The following is a 26,779-nucleotide window of genomic DNA, read 5'->3' on the forward strand; positions in this document are numbered from 1 at the left end:
AATCTCTCCCACACACGCTACTTTGCATTTCAAACGCAGCGACTTTTTCCTCATAAATAAACACGACAGGTGGGTAGCAGGTGTGAAATGTCAGAGTAACAAGGCTCATGATCCGGTCAGTGCGGTGTGACGGCTGTCTTTCACGTGGAGGGATGAGCGGATCCGCGGCTCTGATTGGCCAGGCGCGCGCTCTCCAGAAGGCGCGCCGGGCTCTCTACTTGTCATTACGGTTGCACCGATTCACATGCCCACGAACACGGCTGGGCACGGCAGTGTGCCTATCTCCTCTCGGACTTGCACATTATTCAGACCAAAAGTGGCGGCTCGCACTATGGATGCTACTGTTTATGAGATCATATTTGGAGAGCTCGGGGACCTAAATTGTAGTTTAATAGAGGCTTTCCAGGACACTTTTTTGGCAAATGCTTCATTGTCATTGCTGAGCACTGATGGTAAGGCGGAATTGCTTCATTCTCCTTCCTCAGTATTGAGATGTTTTGCTGTTACATCTTAAAAATAGAAAGCTAAGCGTCGACCTTTATCTTTTATTTTATTTTCATTTATTATGTTTCCCCCCTAAAAGGTTTATATTGCAATGCCACAACCGATGAGATTGGAACCTGCTGGCCACGGAGCAGCACTGGCAGGATTGTAGAAAGACCTTGCCCTGAGTACATTAATGGGGTGAAGTACAACACAACGAGTAAGTCTTTCCATCGTGGAAAAAAGTTCCTTAACGTGTGGGAAACTGTGGAGCATTTTGTGGAAAATTATTTAGACAGTTGTGGAAAAAGAAATAGCGCAAAGCAAAAGAGCGCAACATTAGCAAGTGCGTTAATTACAGCAAGACTTCATGAAAAAAATGATTTGTGCTGCAAACAACCGCCCGTTAATATAAGCAATAACAAACAAATCCAGCAGCTTAATGATCTCTCATTTAGCCCACCGTCTTATGAATTTTCATTTCTACCCTAATTAGATAATTTTTCCACAGGCTTATTATTAGTACCCCCCCTGTGTTCACAAGTAAAGCGGCATAGACAGCGAATCAGTGATCATTATTAAACCTCCTGTTACAGGAACAGCTGCTTAAGAATGTGCGTGTGTGCTTTTCACTTAAAGGGCAAATACACCTAAGATCGCTCAAATCTCTGCTTCTGTAAGCTACTTACATGTATGTGAGGGCATCTCTTGGTTTGATTTTACTGGAGGGGGAATTTTGTTTGTTCCAATAGACAGCTGGACAATTTGGCATTGCACTGGTGTTCCAGTATCAGCAGAGAGAGTGTGTGTGCGAGAGAGCGAGCAAGGTGATCTGCTGTAAAATTGAGACTGACTGCCCATTAGAACTATTGTATAACTGTTATCATAGCAGCACCGTCTAGTGTCCAAAATAAGAGAGGATATGAAACAATGAAAGCCTCCATTGGGAGGAGGTTGCGGTGGATGGATGGGTCTACTAAACATTGGACCTTAATACTAGCCTGCTTTCTTTAAAAATCTCCTTATCTTAAACAGGTGTTCAGTATTCACATGCTCGACTTCTAACAGTTAGACTGGGGTTTGAGATTTGTCTGGTGTGACCAAACAATGGACTCTATGGACGCCTTCCACTTGGGCTGCATCATACAATATAAAACAGCATAATATACAAAACTTTTATGTGTAAAAAGTGTCATATTGTGATATCACTGCTATAGCAATGGTTATTGTGCAAATTCCTTATTGCGCAAAACAACAAGACACACCCAGACATTTAGTAAAAAGGGAGATATTTGAACATCTTCCAACAAAGCACAATACTTAGCAAAGTATTTTTCATCACTTGATGTGAAAACACACCATGAAATGCAAGGAGGCCCAAAAATGGTATAACTGAGCATCATTGTAGCACTCGCGGGCCTCACTCCCTATGACAGGAAGCACAAATGGTAGAAATTACCAGTGCTGCTTCATATTTTTTGGGCAAGTATATGTAATAATATGATGTCAATTGAAATGGTGGAAAAACAGGACATTAAGCAAATTGTTTGACCTAAGTAACAACATCCCAGGTAGAAAATGTTTTCAGCTTCAGTTTTATTGTGCTGGTTGCTGATTAGATACAAGTTACTTTAATAATTGCTTAAAAGTATCAAATAACTGTGTGTCCCCACAATCCAAATGCAAACCACCAAAATTTCCACTGAAACCACTAACCAGGCTCCTTTTACACTTACATTTGTCTTATGCTGCATCACTGAATATAATGCTGTGCCACTACTATTGCACTGTGATATTTCTGCTGCTGGGGGCACCTTGTTTCAGTAGAAGCACACTTTGAATGAGATCGTCTGTCATCGATGACAGCAGCTCATTGGAAATGAAGGACAGAAAATGTCCATTATTTTGTTTGCACAAATAAACAGTGCTGCAGGCAAGCTGCAATCTCAGATAAAACATTGTTGAGGATTATTTCTCTACATCATCAGAAATATAATTCTTGCAGATGTCTTTGAAATATCATGATACAATTTTTAGGCGCCCACCCCCGTCCCTACCTGCGTGTCACCCTGGATCACTCAGCTCCTGTAGGCTACTTATCTCCAAAATGCAACTCTAGTTCATAAGAGCTTGCGGAAATGACTTATCTGGTCAATTTCTTTGGGGGGAGGGTGGGTGTGGGATTTCAGAATAATACTTTTCATTTTGCTTCTGATTTCAACAATACGCTAAGAGGATGGTTTTAATCTGCTGGCTTGACAGGCTGAGCAGTTTCCAAACTAATCTGTGTCAGCCAACAGTTTAGCTAAGAGCTGAGAACAGCATATCACAACTCCGCCACCCAGCACTGTCACCTTATGTAACTCCTGTGTTAGTCATAAGGCTGATGAACTTGTTGCCGAGAAAACAGCACCATTCATTTCACAAAATAACCGACCTGCACCAAGTGTGAGTGTCCAGAGTGTCCATATCTGGACTTTTCATTTAACACTACTGTTATCTCTGTAATAGACTCAGGTGTAGTGTCATTACCCACCAAACCTCTGATACACACCCACAATCAACTGCTGTCTGATCACCTTTGATTCAACTTTGCTCTGCTGCTGCTTAGTATTAGCATTAAAGAAACTGATGGACATTATGAACAATGCTGGGCATCCTCTGCACACGGCCATAAACAATCAGAAGAGTCTGTTCAGTGACAGGTTGCTTCTCCCCAAGACAAGAACTAACAGACTTAAAAACTCCTTTGTCCCACACGCCATCAGACTGTTTAACTCCTCTCTGGAGGGGAGAGGGAGGGGAAACAGGAGGACAAAGGAGGGGGGAACAACTAAGCTGTAGTGCCTCTTCACCTCACTGTGCAATACCTTGTGCAATACTTTTTGTAAATAGTCAACAGTGCAATAGACTCAATACTTGAAATGTGCAATTCACTTGTATTTTTATTTTTTATTCCTATTTATTCTATTTATCCCCTTTGTATATTTTATTTTATTTATATTTGTCTCTGTATTTATATATGTGTGTGTGTGTGTGTGTGTGTATATATATATATATATATATATATATATATATATATATATATATAACAATTCTGTAACTGTAACTTCGGTCGTTGCTGTGCTTTTTGGAAGTCGAATTTCCCAGAGGAACCCACCCGAGGGATTAATAAAGTTCTATCTTATCTTATCTTATCTTATCTTAGCTGAACACGCCTGTTGGTTTGATCCACCAGTGTGAAAAGCATACCGAAAAGCATTGAGACACCTTGTCCAGTGAAGGTTTAGATAGCACCCTGGTGAGTCAATATTACATTTTTATCAGGCTCAGGTTTAGATATTGAGGCTGTAATATACTGACTGAACTGTGTGAAGAGTTTCCCGTTAGATAATAGGAGAAGTACAAAGAACTGTACAGCTGCAGTTTCCTGCATCACCCAGGAGTGAATGAATACAGCAATCAAACAGTAAATAAAATATTGTTTGAATGTTTGTCTCAAACATATGTGCAGTTCAGAAATTAGATAGAGGAGGTGACAGATTTTTCGCCCTTGCGCGAAAAAGTTGATGAGTAAGTTAATTACAGGGATTGGTTCTTGTGACAGCAGAGATTACAGGTTTTATTCTTTCACTGTCACCAACATTTGTAATTACATGGATTGTTATATTTTTAACACAGATCTGACATGTGACATGTGCAGCTAATACGCTTTGAAATGCTTGGATTATCTTAGCTATGTAAACAAATCTTTTTTTCTTCTTCCTGTCAAATCAGGAAATAGACTTTCAGTTTTTTAGGATGTCAAACATGCAACAATAAATGCATTGTTTTAAGTCAGACTATTAAAGAAGCCAAAGCAGAATATTTAACAAATTTCCCACGTGTGGGACTAATAAAGGTTATCTTATCTTAATAGATTGCGGTTCGACACAGCAGGGAGGCCATTACAAAACTCTTCACAACTGATAGCTTAACTGCAGGATTCTGCGTGTTTTCACAGCAAAGTGATGTGACACCAGAGACAATGTAGGTGATTATTCTCATCCTCCTAGGTCACATTAGCAGCCCTCATTTGCATTCAGGAAAAAAAATACAAATTTTAAACCACAAAATAGGTCAGACTAAGAATAGAAGTAGGCCCTAACATCCCATGAGCAGGTGTTAATTAAAACAATGCAAAAAAAAAAAAAAAAGAACTGTGAAAATGCAGCGCAGCAATTTGCAAACTGAAGCCAAACAAGATGTGTTTTAAGCCAATCACTTTGACCACATGCCTAGCAGCAGCCATTTGCCCAGCATATATCCAAGAGCCAGGTATTTCATGCTTCTATACAAGCCTGCATATTAGAAATGAATGACCCAGGATATTTTAAGGAGAATCCCTTGCGGTTTGTACTCCCAGTTGTTGAACAGTACAAGATATAAATGCCACATCTTGCTTGAAACCGTGTAGGTTTTCTGTGGTGCTTTCAAATGAGAAGCTGAGCAAGTGTAAAGTAAAAATGTTGCGATTCTTTTGCAAAAATTAGAAGTTTAAGAGGCTTAGCGGGGCAGTTCAGGTAAGTAGCTATAAATTCTTTTCCATTTCATCTGGCTTGTATAAATATTAATGTCTGCGCAGAGTGACTTAAGAGCATTTATGCATTTTTAAACTTTCCTCTGTTCATGTTTTTTTTCTTGCAGCGCATTTATTCGTTCCTCTGGTTTACATGAAATGAAAATCGCCACCGTTGGGCCACAGTTGTTAGATACGGTGTGCTTTCTAACGACTATATGATGTGCTCTCTATCAAGCCTCAGGCAAAACAAGCAGTCCAAAGCAGTACTGAAGAGTGGCACTAGTGCTGAAGTTTTAGTTTTGGAAGATAAATAAAAAATGTGTGACCTGTATGCTTTCTCTGTTCACCCAGAGCACAACTTTAATTATTCAGTGAATCGCTCATATTGTTCTTGTAAATTCACCTCCTCCCAGTGAGTGTGTGTTCATTCTCACATAGGCGACATCCTGTTAGCACATAATGTACCATCCTAGTCAACACAAATCAAAATCAGGGCAGCTGTTTCTACAATAGAGCTCTATTGATTCTCTTATCAGGATTAATAAAGTCTGAGACATATCAGTGCTGCTCTGTGTATCTGGTTCAGACTGACAGTGGAGAGAGTGAAGCTGATGTAGTGTTGCATGTTGGGGGATACAGCTTGTCTCTTTATTTTAAATCACAGCTAATTCTGTACCTCGCCTTCTGGAGGCAAACATGACACTAATATAAGGTGGTGGATAAATATAGACAGGCATTGTTAGTAATTGTGAAACTGGTATTAGCACAGTTTTTTTTGTAGATGTTCCCTATTAAAAATTGTTTAAGAGCCTATGGTGGACTGGTTGTGTGACGAGGAATGTGTAAAAGAAATCCTGCCTTATTTGTCAAAACCTTACTCACTGCACAGCATGACCAAATGACTCGCTGAAGTTTAATGACAGTTCAAATGGCTATAATGGCTGTTTTGCATCTTCTTGTCTGTGAGCTGTCATGTCCCCACTCAGAGGAGAATTAATATGAAACTCATTTTCCTTCCTCCTAAAGCTCTGAGAAGAAATTGGAGAAAATTACATGTAGACAGTCAACGCTCATTGTTGCATTCACTTGTTTAGGTGTTCCCAAATCACAAAATGTCTTATTGTGACACTTATCTTACTGATGCAATCTACCTCATGTGCATTTTCTAATGCCGAGAAACATGCACATGCGTCTGCCACAACTTGTGCTATTTTTTCTTTGCTCGATCTAATGACGGCACCACAGGTCTCTGCAAAATACCTCTCCTACTGCGAATTCTAGCCCTTTGAAACCTTTGATCCCCTTCTCCACGGTGAGACTGAGTAAGAGGTTCAATCAGCAAATTCAGGACAGTATGTGTTGCAAACATTTCACTAGCCATTGCACACCAAGACCCAGAGGGGGTCCAATCAGCACCAGCCTTCGCTGGCTGCACTCACCACAGATGACACACTAAAGTACCGGAGACATTTTGAAGCTACCAAATAACACAAATATCTGCAAAGCATGTCATGATTATTTATTATGGTTTATTTTCTTTTCATTCCTACTTCTGTGTTCACTCGTAAATCCAAGTCCTCCTTCCAAACATTTTCATTTTATCATTTCAGACCAAATGACACATTTACATCCATATGTCCTGAAAACTGCATTCGTTTTAGTGTTGCACTTGTGTCTCGATAGATGCCTCAAATTAATTTTCCACCCTCATCCTCCCCACTCTATCTCAAAGTGGCGTTTTCACACATCCAAACTCAGACCATGGACCGCCTTTCTTGTTAAAAAAGTCTTAAAATCTCAGTACCTGTTAACAGAGGTAACAGTTTTCTTTTTTTTTTTTTTTTTTTTTTTGGCCTGTCCCGTTTGGCTCTTTTGCCCTCAGAATTGTTGTCTAAAGGCAAAGAAAGATGCCCAACGGATTTACTTTACCAAACTGACCATCCCAGCCTTGCCGTAATGGTCCATTTGATTCACCTTTTATTGTTTATTTTATTTTCACTTACTGAATACGGGACAGACTTGACTGGGGGAAAGAAGGGGAGAAAGAAAGAGGGAAAGAGAAACAGCTGAGAAGAGGGACGGGGGAGAAGGGCAAAAGACAAAAACCAACAGAACGGGCAGAGAAAAAAAAATTCATATATCAATCACCTGGATCACCTGCTGAGAAAGAAAAAAGAAAGCAAGCAGAAGAGAACAAGAGTAATAGAATAAACAACATCACAATGATATATGGGAATATGACAGTAAATACTAAATGTTAAACATTATTGTGCAGCACATAAGATCAACAGAACACAGTGTGCTTTGAGGTAGGAGCCAAAAAGGGTGTAGTTTGTGGGTGTGATCACCCGTGTGTACACCTGTGAGCATGGACGCGCTTGTTTTTTGTTTTTTTAAAAGGTTCCTTCATGTAATAATCTGCTAGAGGGTGTGGGGGGGCCACAGCCCCGTTCTCCAGGGCATGAAGCAGGTGTGGAGGAGATCAAAACTCCAGACATCCAGAGGCCCCCAGAACACAAGAGACCAAGGAAGACCAACAGAGGGGCAGCTGCGCCACTGTCCCGGAAAGAGCTGAGGAGAGTCCCAGATGAGGGCTCACTCAGCAGCCGCGGAGCAGAAGCCAGGGGGAGTTGCAGTGACGCGCCCGTGAGCTCCGCCGGCAGCCAGCTGCGCCTGAGTGACCGAGCCCCAGGCCGAGAGGCCGGGGGCACCCCACCTCCGAAGTGGCCCGAGCGAGCCCCAGGCTCCAGGCCCCGATAAGCGGCCGCCAAGGAGTGAGCCGGTGTGTACCTGGACGCCCATCCCCGGACACAAAGAACCACCAACGCACCGATGTCTGAGGGGGTCCGCCACTGGCAGGGGAAGTGGTGGTAGGGGGAGATAGGCCTCCAAACCTTGGAGGGCCTGAGATGTCCCCAGAGAGGTGGCGCCTGACACCCAACCTGACATATAGACACAGACATACAGGCACACACAGATACAAACATCCATTCCCCCCCTCATGCTCTCATATGCACTTACTCCACACTCAACCAACGTGGAGACAGACATAAAGAGACGTTGTACACACGATCACACTCCCCAAGCGTACTCTACAAACCGGGTCTAGGTGCCCTCGCCCCTGGAGGGGGGAACTGCACTCAGACCCAGGTGGTGTTTCCCTTTTCCCTGCGGTGGGGGGAGGCAGACCGCCCCGACTCCGCAGCAGCAGGAAGGCTCCACACTCCAGACCGCAGTCGGACAGCCAACTCCTCCTCCTAGCCCCCCTGCTCCAGCAGGTCGCAGAGAACGGGGGTGAGAGAAGACTCCAAACCTCCCTCCACCCGCTCATTGTAGTGTTGATGCATGTGTGTTCTAAGGTGCATTTAAAACCCAGGAGGGCATGGAGCTACCTGCCAGAGAGCAGCAGGTAAGCGCATGGTCCCTCCTGCTAGCCCTCAATGTCTACGTGTATTTAAAATTGAGAGGTGGGCAACGATGCCAGGGGTGGGGTGTACACCCTGATGGTACTTTGGACTCCGTGTATCGTGCCCACCCCCAAGATCCTATATGTATGTGTAATGAGAGTGTGAGTAATGTGAATGTCCAAGTTGTGGGATAAAATTGAGGCAGAGGCAGCCAGAAGGGGACAGAGGGGGGGGTAGCCTCCTCTGCACCCTGGTGACATACCCCTACTCCAAGGCCCTGCATGTGTGGGTGGTTGTGGTGGAGCGGGAAGAGGGAGGCAGCTGGAGATGGGGAGGGAAGGAAGGGAGGGGCAAGTGACCCCTCCCTGGGGCCAGCTCCCCCGCTGACCCCAGTAGGCACCCCCATACTCCGCGACCCGCCAGGGAAAGGGGGCCCAGGCCCATCCAGACCGGGCCCAGTGCAGCAGCGCCGCCCGGCCCCACAGAGCCCGGGACAGTCCACCCAACCCCACCACAGAGAAAACTGCACCCACCCCACCATCCACTCATCTTCCAGACTACATAAGACAATAAACACCCAGGCTGAGATCTTCCTCCACCTCTCCTGTATCTCCCCCTCCTGCAGAGGGAGCTCCTGAGGAGAGGAAAGCTCCTGCAAGATGTGACAATCTCCCCCACCAGTTGAAGAGCCCCCCAGGTGGCTCGACGCACCGGCGGCACCCTGCTCCAGGGCTGGGCCCCCATGCACCCACCCGCCCACAACCCCGGCAACACACCAACCAGGACCCAAGCCCCCGAGGCCCAGTCCGGGTCCCAGCCCAGAGACGGAGCGCCCCCAGAACCTCACGCCCATCCCGGACCCACCCAGGGCCAGCCAGGCTACCAGGTCAGTAACCCACGTCCGTCAGCACAGACCCTCCCCTAGCCCCGCTGCACGCAGCCGCGAGGAAACAGTCACCAGAGAGCCAACAGAGCCCCTAACCGGACATGACCGCTACCCCGGGTTGAGCCCCCCAAGGAAGATGCCTCCGGGGAACCCCCCGACGCCCTAAGCCTGTCCCTACCCCCACACCAATCACAACAGTGAAGGCGGGACCAAACTATGACCCCCCACCCCCACTAGGTGATGGAGCTGATCAAAGGAGCCCAGAGCAATTGATCTAATGTGGTGGCAGAGGCTGTATCAAGACTAATGTAATCTAATAGATAATTTCTATATTGGTTAGAATTAAGATTATTTTTATTTTTCCAGTTCATGAGGACTGTTTTCTTGGCTATGCATAGGGCAGTGAAAACCATATGGGCGATATTCTTTTCTGAAGTGACATTATCTAAGCTGCCCAACAAACACACTAAGGGGGAAGTTGGAATGTTACATTTCAGACACTTCGATAAGTCTTCACATATCTCGCGCCAAAACTTCTGAACTGGTGGACAGAACCAAAGAGCGTGGATATAATTGTCCGGTGAATTGGTTTGGCAGTGTGAGCAGTTGTTGGTAGACGTAAAGCCCATCTTGAACATCCGATGACCTGTATAGTGTACTCTATGTAATATTTTGTATTGAATTAATTGAAGACTGGGATTTCTAATTAGATGAAAGGTTTTTAAGCAAATCTGAGACCAGAAGTTTAGGTCTAAGTTAACTGATAAATCCGCTTCCCATTTTGCAATAGGAAGTGATATTGATTCATCTGTTTTAGAAAGCATTCTGTATATTTTGGATAGTAATTTGGGGGGTTTAAGAGTAAGAAATTGAACCACACACTAAATTTCTTTTTTACTATGGATTTAATTTGTTGATATTCTAAAAATCTTTTCTTGTTGATCCCATATTGTGTAACTAGTCCGTCAAATGAAATAAATTCTGTTCCTTCTAGTATATGTTCTAAATATTTGATTCCTTTATCACTCCAATCTGAAAAGTTTATCATATTATTGTTTTGTAATATGTCAGGGTTGTTCCAGATAGGTGTACGTTTGCATGGGATTAATGAAGACGCCGTCAATTTTAGAAACTCCCACCATGCTGTCAGAGAAGAGCTGATGTTGATGCTTTTAAAGCATTCATGTTGTTGGATGTTTGAGCTGATAAATGGTAGTTCTGAGATCTCTAGATTATTGCAGAGTGCTTGTTCTACATCTAGCCAAGGTTCATCTAAGAGGGTGTGTTTTAGCCATCCTGAGATAAACTGAAGCCTGTTGGCTAAGAAGTAGTGCTGAAAGTTAGGCAGTTCTAGTCCTCCTTTATCCTTGGTCTTTTGTAGTGTTTTTAAGCTTATACGTGGGGGTTTATTTTTCCAAAGGAATTTGGACATACATGAATCTAGAGATCTGAACCAATCTTGTGGCGGTTTAGTTGGGATCATTGAGAATAAATAATTTATTTTTGGTAAGACCATCATTTTTATAGCGGCAACCCTTCCCATGAGTGATATGGGTAGACATTTCCATCTAGCCAGATCATCTTCTACCTTCTTTAAAAGTGGGATATGGTTTAATTTAGTTAGATCTGCAAGCTTGGGAGAAACATTAATACCTAAATATTTTATATTTCCCGATTGCAGTGGTGTAGAAGAGGAATTATGGAAGGAGCAATTAATCGGTAGGACTGTAGATTTTGACCAGTTAATTGAGTAATCTGATATTCTTGCAAAAGAGTTTATCAATTCAATCACCCCAGAGATATTGGTTTGTGAATTTTGGAGAAAGAGTAACACATCATCCGCATAAAGGCTGATTTTATGTTCCACGTTCTTGCATTTTATGCCCTTAATTACTGAATTCTGTCTAATTGCTGCTGCTAGTGGTTCAATAAAAATTGCAAATAGTGAAGGGGAGAGTGGGCATCCCTGCCTGGTGCCCCTCAAGAGACAGAAGCTGGAGGATGTCTGGTCATTTGTTCTAACACAAGCTGTTGGGGAATTATATAATATTTTTAACCAGTTTATGAAAGAGGATCCAAAACCAAATTTGTGTAAAGTTGCAAATAGAAATTTCCAGTTAACTCTGTCAAATGCTTTTTCTGCGTCTAAAGAGAATATTGTAGTTTCTAGGTTTTTACTGTATGAGTAGTCTATCATATTAAGTAATCTACGTGTATTTGTTGATGAGTGCCTACCTTTTATGAAACCAGTTTGGTCAGGATGAATTAAGAGGGGGGTTATTTTCTCCAGTCTCTTTGAGAGAGCTTTGCAGATTATTTTAAGGTCTACATTTATAAGGGATATTGGACGATAGCTTGAGGGATATACAGGGTCTTTGCCTGGTTTTAGCAGGAGATTAATGTTTGCAGAATTCATATAACAGTTTTCTCAGTTGTATACCACTGAGACTCCTGCAGTGCAGCTGCCACCCATGAAGAATTGTCAGTTAACCTTGCATCCTTCTTACTGTCTCCTCCTGGAGATGCATCTCCCTGTTGTTCATAACTGTCATCACACTCTGAATTGCGAGCCAGCTTTTGTTCGTTACTTACTATTTTGAGCCGTGCATGCGTACGTGCAAGAATAACTAGCTACTGGGGTATCAGGGATGTTCATTTTTGGATTCTTATTTTACCGTTGCTGTCCAAAGTGAGAAAATGACCATATGTCTGAAATCAAAGAGAAGAGTGCAGCACTGCTGAATACATCAAAGGAAAATCGGTCACATATCTCATATCTGGGGCTGCATTTTACAAATTTCCTCGATGTTAAATCCCCCAGGACTGAGGCGGGGATAACACATATGTGCTTAATACCATATGTTTACACCTTTGATTCATATAGGACTAAGGTTCATAAATACCTTTATCTTTTTTTAAAAAATTTAGCTAAAGCTTCATATTGAAGTGTGAAAATCTTTTGGCTTGACAGAATATTTTTTTCTCCCCACAAATCAAAACATGTGGTTAATTTTTTTTTTTTTTTACAAGAAAACAAAAAACATAATAAAAATATTGAAACAGTAAAAAAGACATTATTCTATTCATCATAGCTTTTTTCTATATTGACACCAATATATATAATCTTAATCTAAGCTTAATATTTCAAAATTGTAAACACTGTATTGTGGGACCAAGAGCAATAGTGTTTCCTCCAAAACATATTGGATTTTATACTAAATCAGCCTCAACATTAAAGCAAATACACCCACACGTGGTTGAAACAGCTGTTACCTGTCAGCGCTGCATGCTGGCAGCAGATCCTTCTGGTCCTATTTATGGCTGTGCAATTAATCAAATTTTTATTTGAATTACAATTTTACCTTCCGCTGATTATTAATGTGAGGTAGCCTGTGTGTAATGATGTTGAATACCTCTGATTTCAGTATTGAACAAAGCAACTGTCGTGGTTTTTGCCATAACAGTCATATAGTTTGCAGGCTTCATCATAACGGAAATTTCTGAGTAAATGCCTTGAGCTCTTTTGTTTTGTTTCTTGAGGCAGTCCTAATTAGTTTTTGCAAATTGTGGTGTGCAGTGGGAAAGCACCTTCTGTCACGGAGCGGTGTTGCAGCGTTTGGTGCGGGTGCTTGGTCCGCATCAGTGTTTCGCTTGCTGATGAATGTCAACAACCAGAACATTGCACTGTTACAAGATTATAAATGGGATTTAATTCAACTGTCAGTGATTTTACTGTTGTGACTGTTCTGTGCACAGTTTTGCGTGTGGAAAACAGAGACCGAAGAGTTAAAACTCAAAGACTACAGGACCAAGACTCGATTGTGGCAACGGTCAGACTGAAAAGCCATTTTGTTATTTCACTGAGCAGCTATAAACAAGTCTTTGGTAAGGTTGTGGCCATCCTTGCATACTTTTCATTTTTGTACTGTGGGGTAATGTTCTCACTATCCTCCTCATGCCGTCTCTGTTTCCCGGAGGGACATAGTCTTAGTACGTGGGTTTTTGCTAATTTTCTCTCACCAGCTGGCTTCAGTGCAGCTGCTGAGGGTTGAAAGTTTGACAGCAAACAGGCACAAAAATTTTGCATTTGCAGTTACAGCTAATATGTCAAGAGGGCATGGAGAGAAGAAGGAAAGCTTAAGAGCCACAGCTGTAAGTAAAAGATTACCCGGTATCTCTTCCTCGGGCTCTGCTGACTTGTCTGCTTCAGTGGTCATTACTCAAGGCTTTTTAAGCTATTCAGTCGTCCTTGCTAAACAAGAGGAGACACCCTGACAACCCTACCCAATCTCTCTTTCATAGCAAATGTTCATTGTGTGGTACTTATAAGGCATGCCCAGTGAAGCTACTACTCGTGATTTTATGAAAGCTGAAAGTTGATTGTGTTTACTTACTTACTTATCGTCAAATTCTAGCACTCTAGCAAAACCTCTCTGGTCTCCACTTCTCAGATGTGAGTATTTGCTGGTTTCCTCAGTCTTCTGATGTTTAACTGATTAGTTCTGCCCTTTTCCCAGCAATAAACAGCCACAAATAATAATGCTCACCAGCCTTTGACATGTTCTCAAACAGAAGTGGTCAGATGCTTCCTTTATTTTTCTCTTCCCATAACCTTCCAAATCTGTATATTCAGTTATGAAGCTAAAAAAACAAACAAATGGAAATCTTCACTTGAAGGAATGGTAATGGTTGTAGGCGCTCTGTCTCCCTCCTGGTGCGTGTGTGAAAATTAAACAAAATCTGTCCTCTTCTCTCATGTTGAACTGAGAAAAGTCGGTTCTTTAAACTTTAAAGTCGGACTGAAAAAATGATCCCAAGCACTGAGCACATTTGAAAAGAACATATGGTACGGGGAATAAACAAGTTAGACTTAATACTCACCACATTCAGTATGCACCGATGTGATCATTCTCATTAGCTCGTTTCTGAAATTCATTGAAGCGTCTAAAGTGAAGTAGAGTGGCAGTCATAGATTCTCTCTTCCTCCCTTCATAAGGGATTCATTCTTCAGCTTGTCAGTACTGTGTACAATCTACTTGTTCGACATGATGAACCTTACAGAAGTGCTCAGTAACCTTCAGCTGCCTGCTATTACCTACTCCGAGGTCTTTGTTTTGCTTCGCCTTAAAACTAAATGAGCTGTTCGTCATGCAGAAACTTTATAAGCTTGCTCAGCTACTGTTTCCCTCTTAGAAACCGTGTTATCTGACCAGGTCGCCAAGCCAGTGAAGCAGCTGATTTGTTACAGACAGCTAATAAATAGAAAGTATTAACCTCTGATGATGATGGGCGACACTGCAATAAAACAAGCACCAAAATAAGCACTACTTTTTCTCTCATTTGTCATACATGTCAGCAGCTCCAAGCAATCTGAACTTGGGGACAATTGAAATTATTGACAAGAACTAAAGATGCCAATAATGCCTTGACAGAACAATGCAGATTTTGATTAATAAAAGAAAACAGACCATTTCTTTCACTAGCAGGACTGAGCGTTCATAGGCTGCGTACGCCTGTTATTAGGCACAATAGGGCTTAATGGTAAAAGCTAATATTAACCTGCAAATGTTCATAAATGTAAACTCAGATAACTGTATCACCAGCATCATTATTCATTGGATCTGGGTGGGGCTGAAAAAACAGAGCAAATACATGAAATATATTTTAAAGTTCTGTCTGGACTAAAGTAGGAGACTGAGCAACCTTTCCATACAAAACTTAACAAATGTTGGTTTTCTGTTTGCATATTTCTGTTTCTTCACGATGAAATATACAGTAAAGTGCAAAAGTCTTGAGCCCGCAGTACAGAAATGATGGCAAACACACTGCCAGTGCAGTAAAAGTATACCTGGATACAAAAACACAGACACACACAATGGAAATACTGTTACTCGTGGATTAGCCTACCGAGAGCCCAGATCTTAACATTGCTGAAACAGTGTGGGATCATCGTGACAGAGAACAGAACAAAAGGCAGCCAAGATCCAAAGAAGAGCTTTGAAGGAATAGTTTCTAAAGGACATTCAGACTACTTAAAGAAATTACAAGAAATCTGCCTAAGAGAGTTCAGGCTGTGCTGAAGAATACTTGAAAGTAATATTTTTTGGTATGTCCACCTGTTCATACCAAAATATTCCCTTTTGAGCCTTATACACTGTATTTCCATGACCACACACACGTTTCAATAAATCATTTCACCTCAATTCCTGCTTTTTCTGACAGAATATGAAGACATGAGTACTGTACATGCATATAGTTTTTGATTCTATTATAGGTAATGTACTAATGGAGTGAGTAATTATATATTAAAGTAATTATATACTTATTAGAACATTGCAAAAGTCATGATATACTGGAATGAGCATGTTTGAGACCAAGAGTTTCCTTTAAATTCCTTTAAATATCCTTTGAATTCATATAATTTCTGGATTGAAATGAGGCCATTTGTTATAAACATGTTCTGTACAGATTGTTAGCATTTAGTGATTATTTCGTGATGTATCCAACCCACATCTATCTAAGACGCAAAGCAAATCTGCCTTTTTTGTTTTAATACAATGAGCAGTGAAGGGTTTTATAGACTGATTTCAGTGTTTCCCCCCCCCCCCAAATAATTCTATAAACTGTATAAATTGTAAATGAGACTTTATGGCCTATATAGAATAATCAGATAACGTTGTTAGATTTTTATGACAAATCATTGCCCAAACGTTGGCTTTTTACTAAATGAAGTCGAACTTTATGAAACTCAAATTTGATCTTTGCAAGTGAACTTTTAAAGAAAGACATTCCTGCTCTGTGTATTCATCATGGATGTAGAGTAAAGACATCAAAGCCAAAGCTTTTAGAGTAGCCCCATATGTCTTTTGTTGATTAGCTCAGTGGGGCTTGTGTGGTTAGGTGGCCCATGAGGCTGCTCCACGTCCCGGTCTTTCTGAGAGTTTTCTCTCTGTAAACCTAGTGAAGCGTTTCTGCAGCCACATCTCCAGCTGTTGTCAGCTGTAGGAGGAAGAGCATGACACTAAGGCTTAAAGTCACTCTGAGAAAACACCAAGGCTACAGTGGGATTTTCGACTCAGACAGATTCCCTGCGCTAAATTTAAACATCCATGTGTTAATGGCTTTAGTACATATTTACACAAGTTGTTTTTCTTATCCATGGTGGCTGTGTTCTCAAGATCTATGTTGCATTTAAGCTATAAGATCTGTTGTACAGTAGAAATGGATGACTAATTTTGTCAGCAGAAATATGTCAGGAACACTTCTGCACAAGCCTGTGTGCAGCACAACTGTGCATGAGCTACTGCTTCCCTTCGGCTGTTCCCTTTATAGAAGTCATGAGTGTGCGTAGATTTCACACGAGTCTGATTATAAAACAGAGATATTCACCGCAGTCTGCTAAATGGGTGTTTGATTTATAAACTTTAAAAGTTTGCATTTATTTTTCATTTTAACAGTGGCAACATCTAATTTTTTTGTTCGGTAAAAGATATGATATAATACTTGAACGCAAACACTGTTTTTTTATCAAGCTGGTGACAGGCCTTGCACTAAGGTGTTGATTACTGGTAGACATAAATGCATGTGAAAACAACAAAAAAGCTCAGTGCTTAATGGCACCAAAAGGGCCTTGTCTGCGAAATGAGTTTAAATACTTTGTGATGTATCCTTGACTTTGATCTAACAAAGTCTGGGCTTTTAGTAATGTCGTAGAATGAATCACCCAGAGATTTATTTCAGGTAATCCAGCCTCAGAGTGTGCTGATAATGCCAGAGAGACTGTTTTGATTTGAAAAGGATCAGCACCTCTGACAAAATGTATAACAGAGTTAATGTGACAAGGACGAGACAGTAGGTTTTTGGAAAGTTGTTTAGCTGCCATGTTGTCTTTGATCAAACTGAGGTCAACGAAGGGCTTCGGAACAGCTGCATTTTAATGCTGACATGTCAGTGTTGACGGGTTGGGCTCACTGGAGACATTTTATGATCTGAACCACCAGTGATCTGGGTCAAATATAATATTTTGGAAGCTGGAGTCAGTAAAATATTTTTTAAAATAAAAATAATTACTTTTTTTTAAGGCAGAGAATGCTTGCTTCCTGCTTTCATCAGCACAAGTCAATCACAAGTGTATTCTCTGTGTGTTTTGGGCTGACATACCATTTAGGCCAACTCCTTGTGGCAGACATGTGATCAAAAGGAAAAAAAATGCCCTTTGAAAAGGACTCATTTGCAAGAGAAAAAGGGCTAGGTCAGTCGCTGACACATAAAAAAAGCACATGTGATGCTATCCCAAAAAAGGAAACCGTCCTGACAATGTTAAACAAGCAACCTAAAAACTCACATTATAAAACAGCTGCAGACAAATAGTGTAAATACATATGAAAATAATACTATGAAGCCATTTTCGCAGTTATATAGCATCTGTTTAAAACCATGTCCTTGTAAAAGCTTACAATATTAGAGAAAGAACCCCACAGATCCAGAGATACCCTGTGTCCAAGCATTAAGATGATAAGAATTTCTGGAACCAAAAGGCAGGACAAACATACTCAGGTTGGCAGTGACTCAAAACAAGCTTTTAGTGCGAATGCTCAAGTAGCTGTATGTGGATGCGATGGCTCTTTGGAGAAAGAGCGTGCAGGCTCAGAGAGCAGAGAGGCAGACAGAGGATTGATGGCAGCGGCAGATAGTGTGTGGTGTGGCAGCCTGAGTGAGAGTGGGCAGGTGACTCTCCCGTCACTCCTCCGTTGCTGTAGATAAACTGACGAGCGGAAGCTTGGGTGGGCAGGCAGGGAATGCGTTTGTAAGTCTAACCATCGCAGAGTTCAATTGGTTCCAACCAAAAGACATACTCAGAGTACAAGGCCTTAGCATAACTACCACAGCAGCAGTCAGAAAGCTGAAACGAGCAATGACTGCAGACAAGGGCATACTGCACAAAATTGAGCGCTTGAACCACAGGTGTGCACACTGATTGGAGTGGATCCAGGAGAGTGGGAGATGGAGGGCGCCGCATAAACCCTTACAAACACAGATGCAACACAGCAGAGATGGAAAATAAAACACGAGTCAAAAAGAAGAGGGGAGAAAAAAAAGGACACATGGGGGGAAAGCAATGGCTACAAAGACAGCATGACAAATTAAGATACTGCAATATATGACTTTCAGTAAGCAAGAGCAGTAGTTGTGTTAGATAGTAAGAGCTCACACATGCTGGAGGATTAACTTTTACAGAGACATAAAATAATGATTTTTGTAATTATCAGTGCTGTTAATTGAGGTCAGCTGCGGCATAAACCGAACAAGGGTGGTGGTCTAATAAAATTGTTAAGCTCTGCGGGAATTTAACAAAAACCTCAACTAACTGAATGAAATCAGTCATGTGGTTCAGAAAGTAAGTTTCCCAATGCAACTCTAGTAAGAGTGAGTGAGTGAAACATAACTTTAACTAAGAGAAAAACACATTTTAGAGTAAAATGTGTTTATTTTACTGTAGTTTTACTGTGGCATCATATCGCTGCTGAACCACAAAGCGTAGATGCAAAGAAGCCGTTTATTCAGCAGGATTTTGAAAATCCAAAGCAACAGAATGAGTGATGTCACCCTTTTGTTCCAGTCAGAGTTTCTTTTTCAAAACGACGAGACTTACAGTACTTAATGAATTTATTAGGCCACCTGTCATAAAAATAAGGAAGCACAAATATTTTAGAAATCTCTCAAATTATTTATCAGGCAATTAACAAACTGAATTAATGTCTTTCTACCCAAACTTGAGCCGGCACACTGAATTCATCCGAGAAGTCAGAAATTAATTAATGATAAATAGTGGAACACTAAGACCGTTTTTTCTGTTTAGAAATCCAAGCAAATGACTGTAATTTGTCATCTTAATCAAAGAATAATAATAGGTTTTACTATTTTTCCCCGCTTTTAAAAAAATAGGGAATTTGAAAAATCATTGATAATAGCAATGATAATAATTTAGCACTAAAAACATAATTTTGAATAAAGAGCTTGCACATACTGCTGGATTAACTGTTACATTGATAAATACCAATACAGTTCATGTAGGAATTAATTTATGGAATTTTCCCACCTAGTAATTCTAGTAAGAGTGAGTCACCACCAAGACCAGCCCGATTTTAAAAGATAAATGCAACAGAATGAGCCTTTTTATCTCACCCGAGTTCTTCTTTTTCAAAACTAAGTAAGACGTATATACACATATATGTCTTGCAGAGGCCCATAGTGGCCACAGTTTAGTATAAACATTAAACTGGGACCACCGTTTACTTAGAATCATTTATTGGACTAACTGGCTGGTAAATAATTCATTCATTTTCTTTAATTCTCTTGAGTTTATGTCCTTGCCTGTTCTCGGACGTAGATGTCTGTAACATGGCAGCTTTGCTCTAGTTCCTGCTGCTTGAATAAAATATCAAAGTGCAATGAGCTATGATATTCCCATGTTATTGTATGGCCTAGTTTATTCCATCTACCCAGCTCATGAAATCAAATTTCATATGGCTCGAAGTAAAAGCTGCTGTAACTGGCTCAGGTGCATGGCTTTAATGTGATGCGTTCACTCAGTTTTTAGATATCGTAGCCTTTCAATTTCACTATATTTTGAAACCTATCCACATAAAAAACCTCAGATTTAGTGACTATTTCTCAAAACGGCAGAAAAAAGTGGGTAATTTTTGATAACCTATAAAGAGCGGCTTGGTCTTTTGAGGAGGCGTAAAAGTCGTATCAAGTTTTTCTTTTCTTTTTTAACCCAACCACCTGGGATAAGTGGAAGTCAGAGCAATCAAACACCACAAAAAGAAAGACAGCCTTGTGCAAACACTAAGTGAAATATTCCTGTTTATTGTCGCTTCACAGTTGGTATAGCACAGCTGACAGCACAACCCACAGATAAAAGAAACAGGTCAAGTTTAGCTGAAGTGAAAAGGCACTGATTTGTTCTTTGGATTAGGTGTTTTTTTTTGCCAGATTTATCTTACAATTTCAATCAAGATCAAGCAATATTTAGTCTTTTTAATCATCTATCTGAACATTTATGCAGGAATGACCAATCCAGACTAAATTTAAGCGCTCTTTTCCTCATTTAGAGCTTCCAATTTTTCTAATCTTTGAACAGCCGTACAGTGTTTGTTTGCATGCCTCCAAGAAAGAGGACTGGCAGAGTGGCTAGCTGAAGAGGTGGGCATTGTTGGCAAAGACTATATCAGTTGGAAGTTGCACGTTTCTTCCATGTTCTTGTGCGTCTTTACCCCCAGTGGAGCGTGGTCAGTGTTAAGTCGCTTACAGCATTGTTAGCACCTCACATGGAAGCTTTTAATCCTCCTCCCAAACTCACAGAATGAGTCATTTAGAGATTTTTTTTAACTGCGTGAATGTAATACCCTGTAAGGATAATGCGAAGAAAAAAGCCTCATCATGCCCACTGCACAGATGGTTTGTCAGAAATGTGCTCTCCCTGCACCAGTGCTTTGAATTAGTCCTGCCTCAGTGGTGTAGCTCACAGGGAGAAATCCACAACCTGCTCCCCTTCCTCTGTTTCTTCACCTTCGCTGATTGATTCGCAAACACAGTAGGATACTTGGAAAGTAACTGGAAAGTACTTTGTGCTGCAGTTATAATAATAGCTTAGCTTACTTGAAGGCGTCACGTCCTATTAAAATGGATATTAAGTTAATGAGATTTTAAAATATGTGTTTTTTTTCCACACAGATTAAAAATAATGAATCAAAAGTGCCTTGAGGAATTTTGTCTGTTAATACCTTTAAGTAATACAGTCATCCTGTTAATGTCATCATACTGACTTTTAGCTTTATTCGCCTAAACTGAGACACCTGTGATTACTCTTCTTTTGTAATAAATGTGAAAAAATGTTTTTAATACCTTATTTATTTGCTGCTCAGTAGCAGCCACAGATTGAAATAAAAATAATTTGCTGTTCTATTTTTGTTAATTCAACAAGCTTAAATTTACTTCCCTGAGAACCATTGCAGTAGCTCAGTAAGACAATTTGCAAACTGCAAGTAATGAGTGAAGTGGTTATGGTGACACTACACTACACATCAAAGTCTCGGCATGTTTTTAAAATATCTTGGCGTTGTGCTTCACAGACATGTGGTGATGCAGTATTTAATCAGTATTTAATTCAAAAGAGTGTCTTTTCTACTCTGAGCACTACAAGCCACATTCACGTTGCACTCTTTTCTATGCCTTTAAAGTGGCTTTCACACCCACAGCTGGATGCCTAGGTGGAAAACTGAACCACTGACCTTATGATTGCTAGATGGACCTGAGTGCAAGACGAGCACGACCACACCTGACATTTCTAATTCTGCAGTTCAGTTTAAACTGCTATAATCTTCCTTTTCTCTCTACTATTATAAAAAATACAATCCACTTGTATTTTTATTTTTATTCCTATTTATTCTATTTATCCCCTTCGTATATTTTATTTTATTTATATATGTCTCTGTATTTATATATATGTGTGCGTGTGTATATAATATTCTGTAACTCTAACTTCTGTCGGTGCTGTGCTTTTGGAAACTGAATTTCCCACAGGAACCCACCCGAGGGATTAATAAAGTTTTATCTTATCTTATCTTATCTTATCTTACTAAAATGATCCTTTTCAGCTATTTTATGCATGTTGCCTCCAAATGAATGCAATGTGTTGAAGTAATGCTCCTGTTAGAGATCCTTGCCGTCTTCACTGCTTGTAAAAACAACAAATTTAAAAAAAAATGCAGGTTCTCTCATTTGTTTGAATCAAACTTTAAACCCTGCAGACATGGAACCTTAAATGCACCGGGACTTTGCTGAATGCCACATGGCACTTGATCAATAAACACACTGAGGCAGTTTCACACGATGAATATGGTTTTAGAATACATAAAAAAAACAAACTAATTCACGGTGTCGTATACCACAGAGTCAGTTGTTTTATTGGTTTCACTGAATTGCCACTATGCCTGCACAAGTCGATCCCTCTCACATGGCTGAGAACTAGGATTTTCCCTCATGAAGAGCACAAAACATTCTGCAGTCACGACGTGTCGCCATCAGTCAAGTGAAGAGCTTAAACCAAGCTCATTTTAAATCTTATTTCTCCTTGTCTTGTGTAGCTGCCACAAGCAGTTTTGTGGTCTCTGCTGTCAAAACTGTCACATTATATAACATTAAATTGAATGCAAAGGATATTACTCTGTTCCTGCCACTGCTTCAAAAATTGAGGTGGACGTTGTCCTCGCTTTTTATTTTGTTGTTGACAAGAATGTTTGAATTAAGATGGGTTAATGTGAATGTTGCGGTTTACAGTTGGGTATGATATCAGTTTTCTAAACGTTCAGAGGAATGCATTTATTCATTCAACAATGCTTATTTTCAGGACAATATCAAAACCTTGCAGGATAATAAGTTACATTAATGATTGCATGGATTTGGAAAACTGCACAAATTAGTTAAATAAAGGAATAAAATTGATTAAATGAATACTTTAATTGGCCATCATAATAATACAAAGGCAGAAACATGCTGCTGTGTTCCCCCCTGCCCTCTATACATTTCCTAGTGTTAAAGAGATAACAAGAACCCACTGAATGCACAAGGAAGAACTTCAAAATGGAAAATGCAGTTCAAAGTTGATTATGGGGAGCGGGTTTTAAGAGATATGCAAATAAACTGACAGAGTAAGAGGCTTTGCATTTCCCCCTATGAATAAAAATTTGTATTGCTAAATTGGTATTCTGGGTGAGAGTCAGACGGATAGTAGTGCTCAACTTTGAACTGAGCTCTGAAGAAATTACAAGGATGGTTTAGCTTACCTACTTGGAAAACACTTTACTGTAACAGCAAATCACTGGTTTATGCCTGCTCTTGACTTAGCTGATTGCAGTGCTTTGGAATAATGAATATGCAAGATCTGTATTTATCTTTATAGCTCAACGTGCATTTTAAAACAATATGTTTGCGAGAATGCCAAAGCTTTACCATTTTCTCTTTTCTTGCAGGGAGCGCTTACAGGGAATGTATGGATAACGGAACATGGGCGCTGAAGAGTAATTACTCCAACTGTGAACCCATTTTGGAGGAGAAGGTAGGTGACTGTAGGCGGGAGTAAATCCTGCAGTTCTTCAGAAAAACACTCATCATCGTCAGAAAAATTGCAATCGGATGCAACAATGAAAAAGAACCAAACAGAACCGTATGTCCCTTTATGATGCGGTGCGGTTAAACCCCCCCCACTTTAAAACATGTTCTTTTTGAGCAGTATTGTCTGTGTCTTTGTAAACAAAGCCGGAGGACAAACTGCAGGAGCGATGCACTGTATGTAGCAAGTTTTGGCCTGATTACCTCGTACTGTGGCTCCGATTCTGTGTCTTGCTCTATATTCTTAGATAATTTTAAGCCAAGACTGAAGTATGTCAATGACATTTGCTTTTTATAATCATAGTTAAATCTCAGTACAATGAAGCCTGGATTGAGTAGCAGCTGAAATGATGTAGAGACAGCCCTCTCATACAAATTATGTTCTTGTTATCATTCAAATTCAAAAATCTTGGACTAAAATTATTTAACTGCAGCCTAAGGGAAACGTATTTGCTCCACCAATGTTGGGATCATTAGGTCTCTCAATAATGTTTGCAAATGGAACAGTTTAAAAGACAAAAAACCTACTTTCATTCAAGCATAGAATACTTTGCTAACTGCTTCATTAAAGAGGAATGATTATTTGCATCAGTAATGTAAAAGCTTGGCTTTGAATGCACTTTGCATGCCACTGCCTCTTGGTTCCTCTACTATTGTCACGACCTAAGCATGTAATTACTTGTGACGACCTATTAGTGCACTGAACATGTATTAACATCTAAAATTTGCAGGGAAAAGGCACTCTTGTTGTTAAACTGCATGCACTAGATAGGTTCTTCCACTGTGTTTATACATTGCTTTGTCTTTGTTTCTATTATGCAGCTGTAACAATAAAGAAGTAATTCATGGGCTGTCTTTTCAGAGAAAATATCCGATGCATTATAAAATAGCGCTGATCATCAACTACTTAGGCCATTGCATCTCTGTGGGAGCTCTTGTCGTGGCCTTCATTCTCTTCTTGTGCTTAAGGCAAGTACAAAAATAGTGCATATTTGAAACGTGTCCTGTATGCACCTCATGGAAGACAATCAGTGAAATCCACATCATACTCACACTGCTTATCATTAACTTGCTTATGTCAGATGAATAGAACTCTGCAGCTCAGCCGCGATGGAGCACTCGGGCACGGAAGGGCCTAATGTGCGTTTCCCAACACTTGTGTTTGAAGTTGTATCTCTTTTCATATCCTGGCTTCAAAACACACACACACACACACACACACACACACACACACACACACACACACACACACACACACACACACACACACACGATATATCAGTTATGACAAAAGAGGGCAAACACCAGCATCCTGAGATACTTTGTGTACTGAGGTTAGATCAATATGGGCTTCTGAAAGCAAATACCGATTATTTCATGGAGACTAAAATAGTTATTGTCTTCTGAGGTTAAATCTCCCTAGACTTCACAGAGAAATCAGCAACTATTTCTCCACATATATATTTATTCTTGGCCATTTCGGGAAATGCATTTGAAGAATCACCTGCAACTATAAGTCAGTGCTAAATCTTGTACAAAGATTAACTTTCAGCAGTGTTTTAAAGCTGAAGATGTCTACATTTTAAAAAAAAGTAAAACCCTAATTTGCATGAAAGTGCCTGTTCCCTGAGTCATAACTGTGTCAAATCTGAGCACACAAACATTATACATGCATTTTTAGAGTTAGCACACTTTTAGTTTATCATGAAGTTTTATGTAGTTCGAAACTAATCTCGTAATAATTGCCTGCAAACAGGAACTGGCAACTGGAAAAAAATTGATTGGCCTAAAAAAGGCTCAGTTTTCACACACTGACTGCAATTACAGAACTGCCAGAAAATTGATCAAAGGTGTAAAAGCCAATAACCGGGCAAACCATTGCAGCGGCTTCATCCCAAGTATAAACTTATTCTGTCAATAGTCCAGCCTATAATGTCATCTCACTGTGAATAAACTGTCCTTTACTTTTAAACTTTTGACACTTACACAATGATGCAGGAGAGCACAAAAGAAGCAGAAAAAAGTGCCTTGTGAAATTTTAAGACATTCTCTAAACACATATCAGGAGGCTGTCAAGGCCTTGAGAAACAAATGCTTTATTTATTTCTCCTTACTCCAGCAGATGAAGGATCCTGTTCAGCACTATCAGTTTTGTCCTTAACCACACTGCCTCTATCTTTCCAAGTCGTTCTCCTGCATTGTGCGACAGCTTTCTAAATTTTTTCTTCATACGATCTCACTTCTTAGAATTAATGCTGCATTGTACAACTGGTTCAAAATGCTGACTTCTGACAGGTACACAGAAGCACAGTCAGAAGCACAGTCGTATTTAGCCCTGTCTTAAAACGCAACACTGGCTTCCTGAGACATACAGGTTGAATTTCAAAATATTGTGGCTCACATATAAGAGGTTGAATGGGCTCGCTCCAGGTTATCTATCAGACATTTTACAGTCCTACATCCCATGCCACTCACTAATAGGGCATAGGATGTAACGATATATATCGGATGATGATATAAAAACGTCTATCGTTTCATTTGACGCTATCGTTTGTTTCGTGGTGTCGCAAAATAAACTGTTTACGGCAATATTTTTTTATGGTTTTGATGGTCACTGTAGTGGCTATGTTAATTTCTTAAAGTTCTCTCTTTCTCTTATATTTAATATAACCACACTGTGGACGGACAAGCGCCTGTTTTTATGCGTTGTCATTAGCAACAATGACGGTAACACCATCGCGTGTCCGCTTGTTTATGTTCCACATAAACCTTTCACAATAAAGCTCAAGATCCTGTTGAGACTTTTCAAAATAAGCTGAATCACGTGAAAGAGCAGATTATTTACTGATGAGAAGTAAAAAAGATCCACCAGGTGCTAAAAAATAAACCTTAGACTCAAACGTTAGAGCAGGCGTTTCCCCGCAGCACGCCGTGTAATAAATACTCACAAAGAAAACAGCGGCTGTTACAACTTATGCCTAAAAATGTATAGTTTCATGCATCGGTTAAAACACTCGACTCCAGGTACGCAACGCGCAGCTGGAAACACTTAAGGCAAGATGAGCTGCCCGAGATTCACAGAATTTACAGAAAATGTTACATTTGTGTGATTTATATCGTTATCGGACGATAGAATTCTTATATTGGGATATGAGATTTTGGTCATATCGCACAGCCCTACTCACTTATGTCCGCTGATTAACGTCTTACAGTAATTGGCTTGTGCAGATCACCCTGCAGTCTTACGGTGTGTTCACACCGAACGCG

The 26,779-nt window shown here is 40.4% G+C and overlaps 1 protein-coding gene across 1 annotated transcript in view; it reads left to right on the forward strand.

The window, feature by feature from the left end:
• The first annotated feature begins 241 nt into the window (after positions 1-241).
• The window catches only part of crhr2 (corticotropin releasing hormone receptor 2), a 54,684-nt gene continuing 28,146 nt past the window's right edge, over positions 242-26,779 (forward strand). Inside the window, exons 1-4 of the mRNA XM_086272598.1 lie at positions 242-452; positions 584-703; positions 23,374-23,459; positions 24,375-24,481. Coding sequence (XP_086128724.1) covers positions 245-452; positions 584-703; positions 23,374-23,459; positions 24,375-24,481 — 521 coding nt within the window. The 5' untranslated portion in view covers positions 242-244. The remainder of the gene's footprint in view (positions 453-583; positions 704-23,373; positions 23,460-24,374; positions 24,482-26,779) is intronic.

Source organism: Aulonocara sp. 'chitande type north' Nkhata Bay, linkage group LG18, assembly GCF_057382095.1.
Source record: "Aulonocara sp. 'chitande type north' Nkhata Bay isolate Kocher_YH1m ecotype deep benthic linkage group LG18, A_spYH_male_GT1.1, whole genome shotgun sequence".
Classification (NCBI taxonomy): Eukaryota; Metazoa; Chordata; class Actinopteri; order Cichliformes; family Cichlidae; genus Aulonocara; species Aulonocara sp. 'chitande type north' Nkhata Bay.